This window comes from Astyanax mexicanus, chromosome 17 (assembly GCF_023375975.1).
Source record: "Astyanax mexicanus isolate ESR-SI-001 chromosome 17, AstMex3_surface, whole genome shotgun sequence".
Taxonomy (NCBI): Eukaryota; Metazoa; Chordata; class Actinopteri; order Characiformes; family Acestrorhamphidae; genus Astyanax; species Astyanax mexicanus.
In genome coordinates, this window is record NC_064424.1 from 25512978 (window position 1) to 25531012 (window position 18035).

The following is an 18035-nucleotide window of genomic DNA, read 5'->3' on the forward strand; positions in this document are numbered from 1 at the left end:
TTACAGAAGTGCATATATTTATAAAGTTTTAATAGTTCAGAAATTAATATTTGGTAGAATAACTCTGGTTTTAATCACAGTTTTCATGCATCTTGGCAGGTTCTCCTCCACCAGTCTTACACACTGCTTTTGGATAACTTTATGCCTGCACTCCTGGTGTAAAAGTTCAAGTAGTTCAGCTTGGTTTGATGGCTTGTGATCATCCATCTTCCTCTTGATTATATTCCAGAGGTTTTTAATTTGGTAAAATCAAAGAAACTCATTATTTTTAAGTGGTCTCTTATTTTTTTCCAGAGCTGTATATGGACAATTTTTTTTTGGACATGTAAGAGAACATAGTTCCACTGCTCCACAGCCTAATGCTTGGGGGATTTATACTCTTTGTCTGTAAGCAGTGATGTTAATTGAATGAGTTTACTTTAAGGGGTGTCCAGAAACACTTGAGCATATAGTGTAGCGGCCGCACTATTTAAGGTGGAACTGAAAAGTGAAATAATATGCTGGAGAATAAAACGAGCAGACGAACAGAGATGAGTCTTTTTCTCTCTCTCTCTCTCTCTCTCTCTCTCTCTCTCTCACACATAACCAATTCTTTTTACACAATCTAGTTCAGTTAGTGTGACCTGATTATAATTATAATAAAACTTCATAATAAAAACTGGAGCTCCTGACTCCTGAATCATATGTTCTGCTTAAATATGTTAAACAAACACCAGCATGCATTCGCAATACACACACACACACACACACACACACACACACACACACACTCACACACAAAGAAGTATGTAAAAAGGTGCACAGGATGCATGTGTGAGTGTGTGCTTGTGTGTGAAAGAGCATCCATACGTGTAAGCATGCCAGCAAGCACCAAACATCTGAATTGACAGGCATTCCAATAACACACACACACACACACACACACACACTCCTACCTTCTCCACGTCGGCCTTCGTCACGTTATAATCAGCGTCCATCTTCTCAAAATACTGCTGCGCTCTGTCCGCCTCCTTACACGCTCTCTCGAAATTACGCTTACACTGTAAAACAAACATATACACACACATGAATGCATACTGATAAATATTAAAAGTTTAAATAGTTTGTCCCGCAATTATTCTATTCAAATCCATTTATTTTAAAAACAATTCCATAAACCATGACATCTCAAATATCTCAAATTTGATTGATTCATCTGATTTAGATTATCTAATAAACAATCAAAGTCTTCAAAGTTCACCCTAAAATAAACATCTGAATCTTGAAACTTCAAATGTTATAAAGATACAACTAGATTCAATTCTACTGTGATTCCCTATAGAATGTCTCATATGCACCATTACCTGATTCATTTACATTTAAGGTACAGGTGCCCTATCCAGAGCAACTTTTAACAGTACTTCATTGTTACTTAAAATACCTGTAGCTAGTTTGTAGACTAGAATTAAGAGATACACAAAACAGTGCATTATGTATCTCATGGTTTAACACGATTCTGTCACACTGCTTTTAAATCATTTGATTGGCGGGACATTCCAGGATTTTGGTACATTTCCTGTCCCACCACTTAAATTTCAAATGTACATATCCAAAATATCTGAATGACTATTTTTGTGAAAAATTTACTTGTTATAAGACAAACTGTAAAATATGGTGGAAAAATAAGCTCCTTAGATATTATTTAAAAGACTGAATACATTTGGACCACCTCAAAAAATAGCCGTTTTCTCTTGTCCCACACATTGCGTGACCAAGTCCTTCGCAAAAATTTAACAATTAAAATAAGCTCTAAATAAATGACTTCCTCTTGTATATTGTTGATATGCATCTCCTTTACTTATGAAAACAACCTCTTTGGTCTACATTGTTTTGCATGTTACAGTTTTTATGCTATTAAGTCGTGTCCCACAACATGCGCGCAACCCTGTTACCATACGGAATTTTACCTGGCAGAGAAAGAGTTAAACATATTTATCTACTGGCACAAAGGAAGTGACATCACAAGGACATTTTCTGCCCACATGGCAAGACCAAGAGTAAGTGCTATAACAATTTTTAAGTTTTTTCCAAATATGTTTGTCCAAGTTGTGTGTGTCACTCAGTGAACGCAACCCTGTTACTCATATTGTAAGACTAATAATGAGTCATATTTTACTTTATATACTTATATAACCATGTTTGTCCCTGATATTGTATACATAGCTAAATTTTACAGTTAGCATCTGTTCCTGGGGTAAACCACAACTTAGCCTAGATTTGCAACCCTGTTACTCACAACCCTGTTACTGTAAGTTACCAAATATATTGCATAATCTAATTAAAAAAAAACTGCTTTTATACCTGAGTTTGACAAATCCAACTTTGTGATAGTCTATTACCTGTATTTAATAAATATATGACTAAAAATGATCAAATTGAAGTGACCACCCCTGAAATGTACCAAAATCCTGGAATGTCCCTGGTACTGAATATTAAAAGTGATTCAATGCGTTGTGAAATGATTCAGCACATCATAGCCATTTATTTGAATTAAAACCAATTATGATTTTGCAGAAGATTAGTCCATAAGGTCACCAAGACATAAGATTTGTTTGGTTTTGAATATAAAACAAGTCAGTTTAGCATGAAATAATTCAGTATGTCACAAAACCTGAAACTATTTCATTTGATGCAAACCAATTAAGATGCTGTAACAAAATAGATTTGTACATCAGAAAAACTCAAATTTCACCATAGAATTAAATTAGATTCAACTGTAATGTGTCAGGAAATAATACAGTACAACAATAAATATTAACAAGTCACCAGGATTCCACCAGGAATCTATTATATAATGATGATTTATTTACTACAATATTTACACCAATTAGGTGCAATATGACTCAATCCAATTATGGCTTTGTCGGAAGTGATTCAGTACAACAGGAAACATCAGATGTTATTCAGGTATGATTCAGTAAATCATCAATGGCAAAAATGTACTTTGTTTGATTAATTTCTTTTGAAGGGATTCAGAATAACAATAATGTGCATGGAGCAGATTTACTGTACATTCATTTGACCTCACATTACAGTGAACACACTGAATCAGCTGAAAGTCTTTGAATTTTGTAGGTCAGTAAATATTGAAGGTGGTCTTTGTGCCCCCTTTCCCTCCTTTATTCTTCCCTCTTTCCTTTCACTTTTTCTGTCCAGTCGTTTATTCGAGAGGACAATCAGCTTTTGTTTCAAGATTCCTCACTGACCATAACCTCCCTCACACACACACACACACTCAGAATGAGATCACTCACACACAACGTGACACAAAGACACACTAAAACACACACTAAAACTGACCACTCTGGTTTCTTAATTTTCAATTCACTGTCCAACTGTTCCAGACAGAGGGTGGACGGAGGAATTCAGTCTGTATCATGTCTCTCTTTCTCTCTCTCTTTCTTTCTCTTTCTCTCTCTCTCCTCTCTGTCTTAGTAAAATAATGGAACAAACAACCCTGCAGTTTTACAGACTTATTCTACATAAATATATGTTGTATAATAAAATAATAAAGAATTACAATTCTAGTTTAGATTAAAGTGCAGAGTAATTAGACAGCTGAACCAATGTCAGACAAGTGGTTGCTAGCACATTGCTAGGTGGTTGATATGGGGTTGAACATATTGTGCTGCTGTTATACAAGTTTAAGTTTAACAAGTGGTTGCTATGGGGTTGCTAGGTTGTTCCATTTTATTGCTAAGCTATTGCTAAACTATTGCTATGGTATCCTAGGTGGTTGCTAGTACGTTGCTATAGTTTCCTCTCTTCCCTCTTTCAAGGCAGCTGCCTGAGGTCACACATGCATACTATGGGGTTGCTATGTGGTTGTCCAAGTAGGCAGTAGACACTAAGCAGTTGCTATGGTAGCCAAGGTGTTTTATAAGTAGTTGATAGTATCTTGGTATGAGGTACCACCTAAACAGTCACTAGATGTTTGCTACAAGATTTCTACAGTGTCTCTGGTGGCTGCTATGGAATTCGTTGGAAAGCAGTGAATGTAAGTTACATGGAGTTCCTCAACACCTCCACGGACCTATTAACACAAAGTAAACATACATGGCCCTCTCCTTGTGGTCATGTAGAATCAGGTTGATACATATTTTAAGATACTTGTTTTTTAATGGACAGCGATGTTACTCAAAATCTTGCCTGAGCATTCTGGGTACTGTAGTTCAAACTAAAGCTCCAGACAGGCTGGTTAATCCCAATCCAGGCAGAAATGATGAAGCCAGATTAAGTTCTAATCCACTGCTCTGCATTATTGATCCTGGACTGTTGATTACTGTCAAGCTACCGGGCTACAGATTATTGATGGCTTAAATTATTCAAAAGATTAAATGATTCACTGAACTGAATCATGATCACAGAGTCACTGTATTATATAGGATGGTTTTGGTACTAATTTTGATTGAATTATTATTACATAAAACTGGTGTTTAAGTGTTTGGAACTTTCTGGATGTGTGTTCCAGATTATTATGGATATATTCCAGAATGACAGAAATGCTGTTCTGTAGAATGTTGTGGATTTGTTTTCATGAATATTCAGAATGTTGGTTCTAGGACATTCTGTATACGGGTTCTACACAATTCTCAAGGTATGTCCTAGGGGGTCTAAATGTTTGTTCTAGAATCTTTATCTTAGCACCAATGATGTGTGTTTAACAATATACGTGAGCACTATGTGGTTCTCTACATTATGTTTTTGTAGAATCTTGATCACACACTGAATGTCTGAATGCATGCACTAGAGCATTCTGCATGCTTGTTCTAGAATTTTAGGATCACGTATTATAAATGTTTCAGGATGTGTATTTTAAAGTAAAGCTCTGGAAAACATAAGAGACCACTTAAAAATGATGAGTTTCTTTGATTTTACCAAATTGAAAACCTCTGGAATATAATCAAGAGGAAGATGGATGATCACAAGCCATCAAACCAAGCAGAACTGCTTGAATATTTGCACCAGGAGTTTTATAAAGCTGTCCAAAAGCAGTGTGTAAGACTGGTGGGGGAGAACATGCCAAGATGCATGAAAACTGTGATTAAAACACAGGGTTATTCCACCAAATATTGATTTCTGAACTCTTCAACCTTTATAAATATGAACTTTCTTCTTTGCATTATTTCTCATTTTCTGCAAATAAAGGCTCTAAATGAAACTGTTTCTATTTGGAATTTGGGAGAAATATTGTCCGCAGTTGCTAAAGTAGTCTCTTAATTTTTTTTAGAGTTGCATGTTCTAGATTTGTGCTCTAGAATATTCAGAATGAGTTTTAGAAAGTTGAACTGGAGGTTAGCTGTGGTCATTTGGAAGAAATGAAAAGGTCTGTTGCTTAATGATCAGATTTAGTGACATCTGATCGATCTCACCTGTTCCAACTGTTTCCAGCTGTTCTCAATGTGCTGCTGGGCTTTCCGTCCATCTTGGAAATGCTGGGAGAGAGAAAGAGAGAGAGAGAGAGAGAGAGAGAGAGAGAGAGAGAGAATGTTATTAATTTACAACATTTTAATCACTCATTCTGTTTGCAGGGAGAGGATCAGATCAGGACAACACTATTTCGATTGTGGGGTCATGCTATCCCTTTAACCTAAGAGATGATCTGAGGAAAAGAAGGCTTGTGTGTGTGTGTGTATCATTCTGTTTGCTGTCTGAGTTGCCAGGCACTACTGTGCATCATCTCTTTGCTGGAGTTCTTTCTGAGCGCGCTCAGTAGAGAGTAGACTCTGGAGATCGTCTGAAGTCCCTGCTTGGCCAGAGCTCTCTAGGGAGAGTGTTTGTTTGCAGCTCAACCCTCCATCTTCCCAACAGCTCACACACACTGACACACACACACACACTCAGCAACACCATGTGTCTGGAAAGGAACATATGCTTAAAGCAACAGGCCACTGAAAAATATCACACATTTCTGATGTGCAAAGTCAGTTAGCTACTCTACGTGCAAATGTTTGGGGACACCCCTAATAATGAATGCATTTAACTGCTTTATTGTTGAAACCATTGCTCACACTCATAGCTTACCTACTCCCTGTAGAGCAGTACTGCCAATAGAATAGTACTCTCTGGAGCAGATAAATATTATAAATATAACTTTTTGGCACTCATGGGAGATGCCAAAATGAGAGAAAATAAGTGTAAAGCCCTTTAGTAATGAACAGTGGAATAATGGTGCTCCATGCAATACTTTTAGGATGAGTTGGGGAGATGAGGATGATAAGATGAGATGGTGATCATCCAACATTCTGAGCTCACTAATGCTCTTGTCATTGCTTGCAGTCAAATCCAATCAGCATTAAAAATGGTCTCCAATCTTCTGAAGTTCAGTCATATAGTAACTTCTTAGCTGTGTTTCCTCCACTGGCTTCCTGACACTTGTCCAAACCTATAGATCCACTTTCAGACACCTGTTCCTTTTCCTTGCTGATATTTTTAGTGTTTTAAAATGTTCTAGATGTGTGTTTTAGATTATTCTGGATATTCTGTTCTAGCACGCTGTGCTGTGCATTTGTGTTTTTGGTTCTAGGACATTCTAGATGTGTGTCCTACACTGTTTTAAATGTTTGTAATAGAAAGAGAGAATGAAAGAGAGAGAGAGAGAGAGAGAGAGAGAGAGTTTTATGGATTGCATTGAAGCCAACACACTCAAAGAGGATGGGACAGAGTAGCGCCAAGTAGGGTCTTTTACACAACACACACGTAGACACAAACACACACACTTAGTTCAGTATGGATACACAGTGTTTCCTGCAGAGAAGGCTGGGATACACACACACACACAAACCCCAGTGGCTCCATCACCAAGGAGACAACGACTGTTTCCTGCCAATCATGAGACGTCACCCCACTCTTAAAGGGAAGGTCTGACCTGTACTGACCTCTATTGAACTTCACTGAAGGGTTCTAATGGGGTCCAGAACCTCCCCTTTAAAGCCTCTTCTAAAGAAAACGTGGGAACTAAAGGCCTAAAGGGAGAACTATCTAAACCCTGTGTTCTTAGAGACACACACTCACATTAAACTACAGCTCATAATCAGTGATAATAATCATAATGAACAAAACATAAGAGAGAGAGAGAGAGAGAGAGAGAGAGAGAGAGAGAGAGATCAGTGCTGGGGAATCTAACTAATGGATGAATGAATGGGGGAACGGACAGGTGTATGAATAGACAGACTGGCTGAATCTGGATGCATGGATAAACAGATGGACAGAGAGACGAATGAAGCAACTGAATGTATGGAGAAATTGACTGCTGGATGGATGGATGGATGGAAGGATGGATGAATGATAAACTGACAAATTGATGAATAGATAAAGAAAGGGTTGGATAGACTGATAAGATGATAGATAGACTAATGGATTGGCTAATAGATGGAATAATGGATGAACTGATGAATGGATGGATGGATTAATTGAAGGACAGACTAATGGATGGATGGATGGGTGGATAGATGGATGATGAATAGACTGATGTATGAGTGGGTGGGTATATAGACTGATGGCTGTATGCATGCATAGATATATGAAAAGAGGGACGGATTAATGGGATGGGACCCATGTTGTGGAATAGGACCCATGTTGTTAAGCAGTGCATTATTTATTTTTCTTTTTTCTCCCTTTCTTTCTTTTTTTCTTTCTCTCTCTCTGTCTCACACACACACAGTCAGGAAGAGCATTGTTTAATCCAGTGAACATATGGTTCCCTTAATACCCTTGTTTGATCCCACTGTTGATGCTCTGAGTGTGTGTGTGTGGGGGGGTGGTGGTGTACAAGATTTAAAGAGGACAAATAAGACAAACAGACAGACAGATATAACAATCTGCCTGTGACAGAACCTCAGTCACTAAGCAGTGTCTAAAGTGATCATGAAGAAGACAAAAAGACGGGAGAGGAGCAGAGAGACAGACAGACAGACAGAAGAGGACACCAGATGAAGGAGGGCGTGATAAATTGGTGTTTCCTGTAAGCTGTGATGACACTACTTTATTCAGACAGATATCACACACTGGTGGAGTGTGATCTGAAGATATCAGAGCTCACACTCTCAATGTGTTGTCACACCTGAAGGTCTGAACCAAAGTCTGAACCGAGATTAAAGTGTGCGTTACACTGTGTTCATTTGGCTTGGTTAGCTTTGGTTTTACACTGCAGTTTTGAGAGCTGGTTTGTAAGAATTTGTCAGTTCAGTAAGTTGCTTTTCCAAGGGTTGGGTCAGTTTCTGCCTCCCTGCCAGAATTTGACTCCTGTTGAGTGTGACAGATTCCCCTAAATAAGGGTTAATCTACAGTTACAGTAGATATAGAAGACACCACTGCCGTGCAATGCACATGCATGCACTTTTAAAATCTAATTGTAATGATTGAAATTCTCTGTTAATAGCAGGATGCTGCTGATAGATGGAGCTGAACTGTTCAGAGAAATGTCAGATGAGTAAAATGAGTTAAAGCAGGTTTGGCAGGTCTGTTGTTGAACACTGACGCGAGAGACAGAATGAAAGTATTCAGTGTGAATTTATCACAGAACTCAAAGAGTAAGTACAGAGACCGTTAGAAAGGGTAGGAGAGGGCGGTGTGAATTTATGCAGTCATAACGAACAGAGAGAGAGAGAAAGGAAAGAGAGAAAGAAAGAGAAACAGAGATGAGAATTTGTACTAGGAGAGAAGCCAGACAGACAGTGTGGAGCCTCAGCAGTGCGAGCAGGTGTGAGAGAGAGAGAACGAGAGAGATAACGAGAGAAAGAAAGAGAGCGAAAGTGTTCTAGAACACACTAGAATGAGTTTTGAATGAGTTCTAGAATGTTTTGGATGTGTGTTCTAGAATGTACTGGATGAATATTCTGGATGTGTGTTCCAAAATGTCGAATGAGTTCTAAAATATTCTGGAAGTGTGTTCTAGAATGTTTTAAAGATGTTCTAGAATGTTCTTAATGTGTATTATAGAATGTTTAAAGGTTTTCTAGAATGTTTAAAGGTTTTCTAGTATGTTCTGGACGTGTTCTAGAACATTCTAGAACACCTTTCAAACATTCCAGAATCAGAACACATTTTAAACAGCCTAGAACACACGCCCAGAACATTCTAGAACACATTTTAAACATTCTATAAGACACATCCATAACAATCCATAATATTCTGGATGTGTTCTAGAATGTATAAATTGTGTTCTAATTGTAGAATGTTCTGGACAAACTGGACAAATGTTCTTTGGACAAAAGCGTCTGCCAAATGTAATGTAATGTAATGTAATGTAATGGACGTGTGTTCTAGTATGTTTGAAAGGTATTCTAGAATGTTCTGGACGTGTGTTCTAAAATGTTTAAAAGTGTTCAAGACTGTTATGGGTGTCATTTATAGAATGTTTAAAATGTGTTATAATTCTAGAATGTTCTGGATGTGTGTTCTAGATTGTTTAAAAGTGTCCTAGAATGCTATGGATGAGTCTTATAGAATATTTAAAATGTGTTCTAGAATGTTCTGGGTGTGTGTTCTAGGCTGTTTAAAATGTGTTCTGATTCTGGAATGTTTGAAAGGTGTTCTAGAATGTTCTGGACATGTGTTCTAGAATGTTTAAAAGTGTTCTAGAATGTTTATGGATGTGTGTTCTAGAATGTTCTGGATGTGTGTTCTAGAATGTTCTGACTGTGTTCTAGAATGTCCTGGATGTGTTCTAGAATGTTTTAAATGTGTTCTAGAATGTTCAGGGTGTGTTCTAGAACGTTTAAAAGTGTTCTAGAATGTTCTGGACATGTGTTGTAGAATGTTTAAAATGTGTTCTAATTCTAGAATGTTATGGATGTGTGTTTTCTAGAATGTTTATATGTGTTCTAGAATATTATGGATGTGTGTTCTAGAATGTTTAAAGGTATTCTAGAATGTTCTGTTTAATAATAAAATATTGTGTGTGTGTGTGTGTGTTCCTGCCTGTTGGCTCACATGCACAAACCAGACACATCAAACATAAACACACATCAGCACTGTTTACAGAAAGAGAGAGAGAGAGAGAGAGAGAGAGAGAGAGAGACAGATACAGTGAGACAGATACAGTGTGAGAGACAAAGTCAGAGAGAGGGACACAGAAACAGATTTCCAGATTTCAGGTTTCCAGTTGGACATGTCTTGACTTACAGTCTTCCTCTCTGATTTGAGGTCCTGTATGTACCGCGTGAGCTCAGCGATGATTTGTGATGTCATGTTCTCGGCGATGAGCTCATGCTGACCGGCGTAGTCATTCAGCTCGTTCAGGGATGTAAAGAATGCACGACACCACGTGTACCTGGACCATAAAGAAATGACATCATCAACACAGTGTCCTCATACACTTCAGCCAAGACCATCAATGTAAACAATGGTAGAAATACCAATTTTCATGTCTTGCCACAGAAGCTCTATGGGATCTAGGCCAGGACTTTAACTGGGCCATTCTAACACATGAATATTATTTGATATAACCATTCCACTGTAGCTCTGGATGTATGTTTAGGTTCATTGTCTTGCTGGAAGGTGAATCTCCTTCCCAGTCTCAGGTCTTTTGCAGCCTTTAAACAGATTTTTTTTCGAGGATTGCCCTGTATTTAGCCTCATCCATCTTCCCATCAACTCTAACCAGTTTCCCTGTCCCTGCTGAAGAAAAGCATCTCTACAGCATGATGCTGCCACCACCATGTTTCACAGTGGAGACAGTGTGTTTAGGGTAATGAACAGTGTTACTTTTCAGCTAGACATAGTACTTTTCATTTATGCCAAAAAGTTCTACTTTGGTCCCATCTGATCACAGAAGAACTAATTAAGTGACTTCTGAAGGCAACTGATTGCATTGGACTTTATTTAGGGGTTTTAGAGTCAAGGGGGCTGAATAGGTTTGCACGTCACACTTTTAATATTTTAATTTAATTAAAATTTTGAAAACCATGTATCATTTTATCATTCCACTTAACAATTATTGCTACTTTTCGTTGGTTTATCACTTAAATCTCAATAAAATACATTTAAGCTAGTAAAAAATAAGAGACCACTTCAGTTTCTGGATCAGTGGTCTGTGGATTGTCCTTGACTGTTCTCACCATTCTTCTTCTCTGCCTTTCTGATATTTTTCTTGGCCTGCCACTTCTGGGCTTAACAAGAACTGTCCCTGTGGTCTTCCATTTCCTTACTATGTTCCTCACAGTGGACACTGACAGGTTAAATCTCTGAAACAACTTTTTGTATCCTTCCCCTGAACAACTATGTTGAACAATCTTTGTTTTTAGATCATTTGAGAGTTGTTTTGATGAGCCCATGATGCCACTCTTCAGAGGAGATTCAAATAGGAGAACAACTTGCAAATGGCCACCTTAAATACCTTTTCTCATGATTGGATACACTTGGCTATGAAGTTCAAAGCTCAATGAGGTTACCAAACCAATTTTGTGCTTCAGTAAGTCAGTAAAAAATAGTTAGGAGTGTTCAAATCAATAAAATGATAAGGGTGCCCATACTTTTGCACCGGTCAAATTTTGGTTTAATGCATATTGCACGTTTTCTGTTAGTACAATAAACCTCATTTCAATCCTGAAATATTACTGTGTCCATCAGTTATTAGATATATCAAACTGAAATGGCTGTTGTAAACACCCACATATTTAGAACTAAAAATGAATAAGATTAATAGGGGTGCCCAAACTTTTTCATATGACTGTATACAGCTTGGCCTGGTGCTAGTACTTTTATGCTAGTCCTGTGATGATATAACGACGATATAGTCCTGTGGCGATCAGTGGTGAGGATGGCTCAGGCATTCACGACGCTTCTTCCCACGGTGCATTGCTAAAGAACACATCAGATGTGATGTTGATGAGAATTTATGGCCAAACAGACAGCAGCGGATGGATGGCCAGGAAGATGACCAGGAGATAGAGGGGAGTGATACAGGGTAGTCAGAATGTTACTGTATTGCATTTCTGATGCTTGACTGTTTTTTTACATACTGTAATGTATTTTGTTTTGTTTTTGCAGGTTTTCGTATTTTGTATACATAGTATATTTGATACATTTCCTTTTGTATTTTTTTCTCTTTCCTACCTACAGTAATGTGTAAAGATTTACTTGTAAATAAAAGTAGTTAAATTTCCTCAGCAGAAAGAGTGCAGTGTGTGTGGTGTGAAAATTGTATTCCTTTAGCTAGACCTCTGCCATAAAGACAAAACATCTAAGCTTTTTGACTTGCAGTACTTACACAATGCCAAAGGGACAATGCATTTTGGGGGCACTAATGATTTGTGTGAGAAAGGAAATTAGTTTTGACACATGGGTAAACTGTTTTTGGAGTGATATGAGCAGTGATGAGGATCCATGTAGTTGTGCTGCAATTGAGAAGGATCTATGCCATTTTTATGGTACTGATTATTTATATGGGAGAGGGACTTCATTTTGAAGCAAGAATTAACGTTTTGGGAGAAATATGACATTTTGCTGGTTATCTGAAGTGTTGCGAAGAACCGTAAGTCTGTTTGGCCAATTTACCTCATAGTTATAGGAATGTCATCTCAGTTTCAAGAAATGAGCCAAACCAATTGAGAAAAACTGTAATATTTATAGACAACAACCAGTCCTACAGTGTCAGGGTCACCACATATGCAAGTCTATTCAAGGGTACTCAACTCGCTGTGGTCTGAGGCAAGCGTGTGACAAGTACAGTTTCAAACACACAATTGTACATCATATTAAGCTTCCACTACATATGTGCATACAGTATACATATGTCTATTAATATAAGACTATGTTGAGGTCAAGGGAAGGGTGGGCACGAAGTCATTACACAGCGAAGCAATCTACACAATCAGAATTAATTAATTGCAGGTATTAGTTTAGATATGTTGGACAATTTGATAAATAATGGGAGACTGTAGACTAAATTACAGCCCACTCTCCATCTGCAGATATCCCTGCCAGACAGTGAAGAAGATTTCACACTCACTTGCTCTCTTCCTCCTCCTTGGCATTCTTCTTCGGCTGGTATTTCTTAGACAGGTTTCTGCAATGAAACGACAACATAACACACCATGAGTAAACATCAAAAGAGGAAGCAACTAAAAAGTGTGCTTAATTACAGTAGACTGGAATAAAGAACCTGTCCATACGTAGTGTTTTCTTTGAGGCAATAAACAAATAATAGAAAAAGATTAGCATTTCTTAAACCTCTATATGATTATAATACCACAATGCAAGACATAGTGCAATCACCATAGCAGCCACCTTGAATACCCCAGCCACCTGACTGGCAACACTTTAGAAAACATCTTGGATTTCAACCAGTATCAATCACCTAGTATCATCCACAAAAACAACTTGAATACCTAAGCTCAGAAGTCTTTAACCTGGGGGTCATCTGGGGGTTAAGGTAGGATGATGAGTTGGGAGGTCCCTAAAATTTTGGATACCAGTACGATACCAGCCTTAAATTCGATACCGATACCCAAACGATACTTTTTTCAATACCTTTTTACATTACATTACATTACATTACATTTCATTTGGCAGACGCTTTTGTCCAAAGCGACTTACAATAATGAAGTACAAAAGTAATAGGAATTAAGATAACCCATTTTTAGATAGGGCTTAAAGGAGGTCAAAGGGAAATAAAGGGATAGAGAAGTGAAGGAGGGGAAGAAGGAAATGGGGTTAGAAGTAGTTAGTGTGTTAGAGGTGTTAGGAGAGTAAGTGCTCTTTGAAGAGCTCTGTCTTCAGGAGTCTCTTAAAGATAGCGAGAGATTCTCCTGATCTAGTAGTGGAAGGTAGTTTGTTCCACCATTGGGGAACTCTGTATGAGAACAGTCTGGATTGCTTTGTGTGAATGTTTGTTTGGCAAAGCGAGGTGACGTTCATTGGAGGAGTGCAGCGGCTGGGAGGTGTTGTAAGCCTTCAGGAGCGAGTGCAGGTAGGAAGGAGCCTGTTCTGTCATCACCTTGTAGGCGATTGTAAGAGTTTTGAATTTGATGCGGGCATCAACTGGTAGCCAGTGGAGCTCAATGAGCAGCGGGGTGACATGTGCCCGTTTTGGTTGGTTGAAGACCAGACGTGCTGCTGCATTCTGGATCATTTGGAGTGGTTTTACTAGGCAGGCCGGGAGGCCAGTTAGCAGGGCATTGCAGTAGTCGAGGCGTGAGATGACGATGGCCCCGTTTTTGCGCGAGCTCTTTGCTTGTGTGCACCATAGTAGTTGTTTTTTACCGTGCTGCATGTGCTCTCCATGTTTATGCGTGTTTCATGCAAAATTCTGAAAACAAGCAAAAATTTTTTTAGACCTTTCGGTACTCTGTAGTCTGTCAGTGCCTTTTTGGTATCCAATTTCATATTGAGGGTCTTGATAAGTTACTGTTTATATATTTTGTGTTTCTACTTAATGTATAGAACTGTTTATATTCATACAAAATATTTTTTTTATATTTAGTAGTATTTGTAGTATATTCTTGATATATAGTTTTGTTACATAACTAAGAATTGGTATCACAAAAATACCTATATAATTTTATTATATTTTATATTTATGCAATAACAATATTTTTGGCAATATGACAAAACACTGAAAGAAAATGCTGTGTTCATTTTAAGAATATACTACTGCAACAAAATAAATGTTAAGGTTTTATATGGTATAACAGTAATAAAAAACAATCAGCAGCAACAAACAAAATCTGTATATATAATAAATTTGGAATATTTTGTAAAAAGCTGAAACTTACCAAAAGTCTGATTTTCTATCAAATAATAATAATGTAACATTAAATTAAGTACTGTAGCAAAAATAAATCTATGAAAATACTAAAGTGCAGAAAATGTTCATAAACAATAACACAAAAATAATCTTAAAGCTTCATAGTAAATAGCAAATCAAATGCAATACTTCTATTTTTACAATATGATTGTATTTTTTATCAAATTATTACTATGGCACACTGCAGACAGCAACCACGTAGTACTAACCTAGAATCCACCTTGCTTAACCTATTTGAAACCATCAAGAAACTCTCTGGAAAACACCTTCATAAGCTAGGATACCCTAGCAACCCTTTACTATCACTGTTATCATCTCCAGTGCCAATAATTAGGTAAATCAAATCAAACATTGGTGAATTGGATGTTATATTGTGTTTTCATTGTGTCTTATCTGTAGTAAAAGCACTGTAACGACTGTAATGACCTCAAGTGGCTTATTGCTTTATTTGATTATGGCTGTGACCAAGCTCTGAGCGCGTACGTCTATGTGTGTGTGTGTGTGTGAGTTTATATGCCTGTTGGTGAGCTGCTGGAAACTGTGACACTGACTTCTGTTGCTAGTTTCTTGTCACTGTTATTAACAACCAAAATACATTAGCTCTTACTCTCTCTCCCTCTCTCTTTCTCTCCCTCTCTTCTCTCTCTTGTTTGTGTAGTCTAATGTGTGTATTCAGTCTGCTACACTGTTGAAGGATGGCCACTATAGAATGAGCAGGATGTGCAACTGTCACCATTGCCTTGGGGCAGGTGTGTGTATGTGTGTGTGTGTGTGTGTGTGTGTGTGTGTGTGTGTGTGTGTTCCAACAGCAGCCTCCCTGGGGGCTATTTTTGTCCTCAAAACACAATAAGCAAGCACACGTTAACAAACAGACTCACGCATGAAGGTCAAAATATTAATGATACACTGCAGGCTAATGCTACTTAACGCTAACCAGTAACGACAGTAGAGATGTGCACTCTGACTCATTTAAACCTCCAAGAGCTAATTTAAATGAGAGAAGCTGATTAAAACTCTTAAATACAAGCTCTTTTCTTTTAGTTGAACGATGTATTTCTTTACCCAGCTTATTCCCACCTCTCACAGAAGTTCAGGGAGTCTGTTTTACATAGGGGTTTGTTTTACATACAACATAACAGAAATTATCTTCTATATTGAGCAAGTCAAAAAAAAAAGAGAGAGAGAGAGAGAGAGAGAGAGAGAGAGCATGCAAGAAAAAGGGTGAAAGAGGAACACACACAACACACATGTGGGTTGGACTTGCAGCACATGAGAGAGAGGGAGAGAAAGAGAGAGGTAGATGTACACACAGTCATGTCACGAAGTGCTATAGAAGAGTGTGTCTGTCAAGCTCAAACAAATTAAAACACATTTGACTCCACACTACTCTAAGTCATTGCTGGCTCGGGTAAAATAATGACAGCTCTGCTCGCTGCACAGTATGAACATTGACTATATTTTCTATATTTGTAGTGTTGGGTTTAATTTCTGCAAAACAAATGTTGAGGTGAGTTTAAACAGGGTTCACTCCTTTATAAACATTGCTAATATTAGTAAAACATATATAAAACATAATAAAAAAATTAGCTGGTTAAGTGTTAGGAAGATACTGTAGATACTTAAACATATGTAATATGTAGAATAACTAAGTACAGTTTAAAATAAAAACCTATTTTTTTACTTTAGCAAATGAAACAGCCAAAAAAGTATTAAAGTAGGGTTTAAAGGTGCTACCTGACTGAAATCAATTTTTGCACTGTGGGATGTCTGAGAGTAGTTAGCATCTTGCTAACATCACTGAACTAATATCAGCTAGAGTAATATCTAACTTAAATCAGTTATATTAGTTCATACCTAGCTTTAATCAGAGTAGTTGATACAGTTATCATCTAACTAACATCAACTATAACAGTTAACATCTAGATAACATCAGATAGAGCAGTTAGCATCTAGCTAACATCAGCTAGAACAGTTAACATCTAGATGACATCAGATAGAGCAGTTAGCTGCTAGCTCAAAGCAGCTAGCTAGAACAGTTAACATCTACATAACATCAGATAGAGCAGTTAGCATGTAGCTTAAATCAGCTAGCTAGAGCAGTTAACATCTTTATGTTTACTTCTCTGTAGGGACTACACATGATATGTCAGAAATGGGTGCATCAGAGTAGCTGAATGCATTCATTAAAAGGAGTGTCCGCAAATATTTGGACATCCAGTGTATGTGCTCTTTATATACAGCTCTAAAAAAAAGAGACCACACAAGCCATCAAACCAAGCCGAACTGCTTGAATTTTTGCATCAGAAGTGGCATAAAGTTATCCAAAAGCAGTGTATAAGACTGGTGGAAGAGAACATGCCAAGATGCATGAAAACTATGATTAAAAAACAGGGTTATTCCACCAATTATTGATTTCTGAACTCTTAAAACTTCATGTATATGAACTTGTTTTCTTTGCATTATTTGAGGTCTGAAAGCTCTGCATCTTTTTTTTGTTATTTCATCCATTTTTTCATCTCATTTTCTGCAAATACATTCTCTAAATGACAATTTTTTTATTTGGAATTTGGGAGAAATGTTGTCTGTAGTTTATAGAATAAAACAACAATTCATTTTACTCAAACATAGACCTATAAATAGCAAAATCAAAGAAACTGATTCAGAAACTGAAGTGCTTTCTTATTTTTTTTCAGAGCTGTATATCTAATATAATGATGGACACACGTTACTACTGTCTAATGTGTTGCTAGGCAGACCTCTCTGGGATGTGAACTCTCTGTATCTCTCTCTCTGTGTCCCTTTTTTTCTCTCTCACACAGACACACACACACACCGCCAGATGCCTGATGGAGAGTTAACCAGTAACCATTATGAGCATGGTGGTCTGCATGGAGGGGTATTACACAAGATTAGTGTTTATGTGTGTGTGTTTGTGTGGAATTGTAATGGTTTATTATTTTGCCCATTTCTTATATTCTAATACACACACACACACACACACACACACACAATATTGAATTCAGTAATCAAATACAGAACTATAAAGGATGATGGCGTTCCTGGATTAGAGTTAAGGGTAATGAGTTCATCAAATCATTGCAATCAATAACTGTGTGTGTGTGTGTGTGTGTGTGTGTGCTTACAGTTTAGCCAGACTCCACTTCATGAATTCTCTCTCTCTCTCCATCTCTGTCTAAATGTAGGGGATTAAGGGGGTTTCCGACTGATAGCTCTTAGGGGGTTGAAG

The 18035-nt window shown here is 37.5% G+C and overlaps 2 protein-coding genes across 28 annotated transcripts in view; one reads left to right on the forward strand and one right to left on the reverse strand.

The window, feature by feature from the left end:
* The window catches only part of rpl35 (ribosomal protein L35), a 657733-nt gene that overhangs the window by 345109 nt on the left and 294589 nt on the right, over positions 1 to 18035 (forward strand). The window lies entirely within an intron of this gene.
* The window catches only part of LOC103046602 (formin-binding protein 1), a 123263-nt gene that overhangs the window by 40491 nt on the left and 64737 nt on the right, over positions 1 to 18035 (reverse strand). For all 20 annotated transcript variants that reach the window (XM_049466257.1, XM_022676435.2, XM_049466248.1 and 17 more), the window contains exons 3-6: positions 12992 to 13048; positions 10165 to 10312; positions 5412 to 5474; positions 936 to 1040 (exon numbers count right to left, since the gene is read on the reverse strand). In XM_049466257.1, coding sequence (XP_049322214.1) covers positions 936 to 1040; positions 5412 to 5474; positions 10165 to 10312; positions 12992 to 13048 — 373 coding nt within the window. The remainder of the gene's footprint in view (positions 1 to 935; positions 1041 to 5411; positions 5475 to 10164; positions 10313 to 12991; positions 13049 to 18035) is intronic.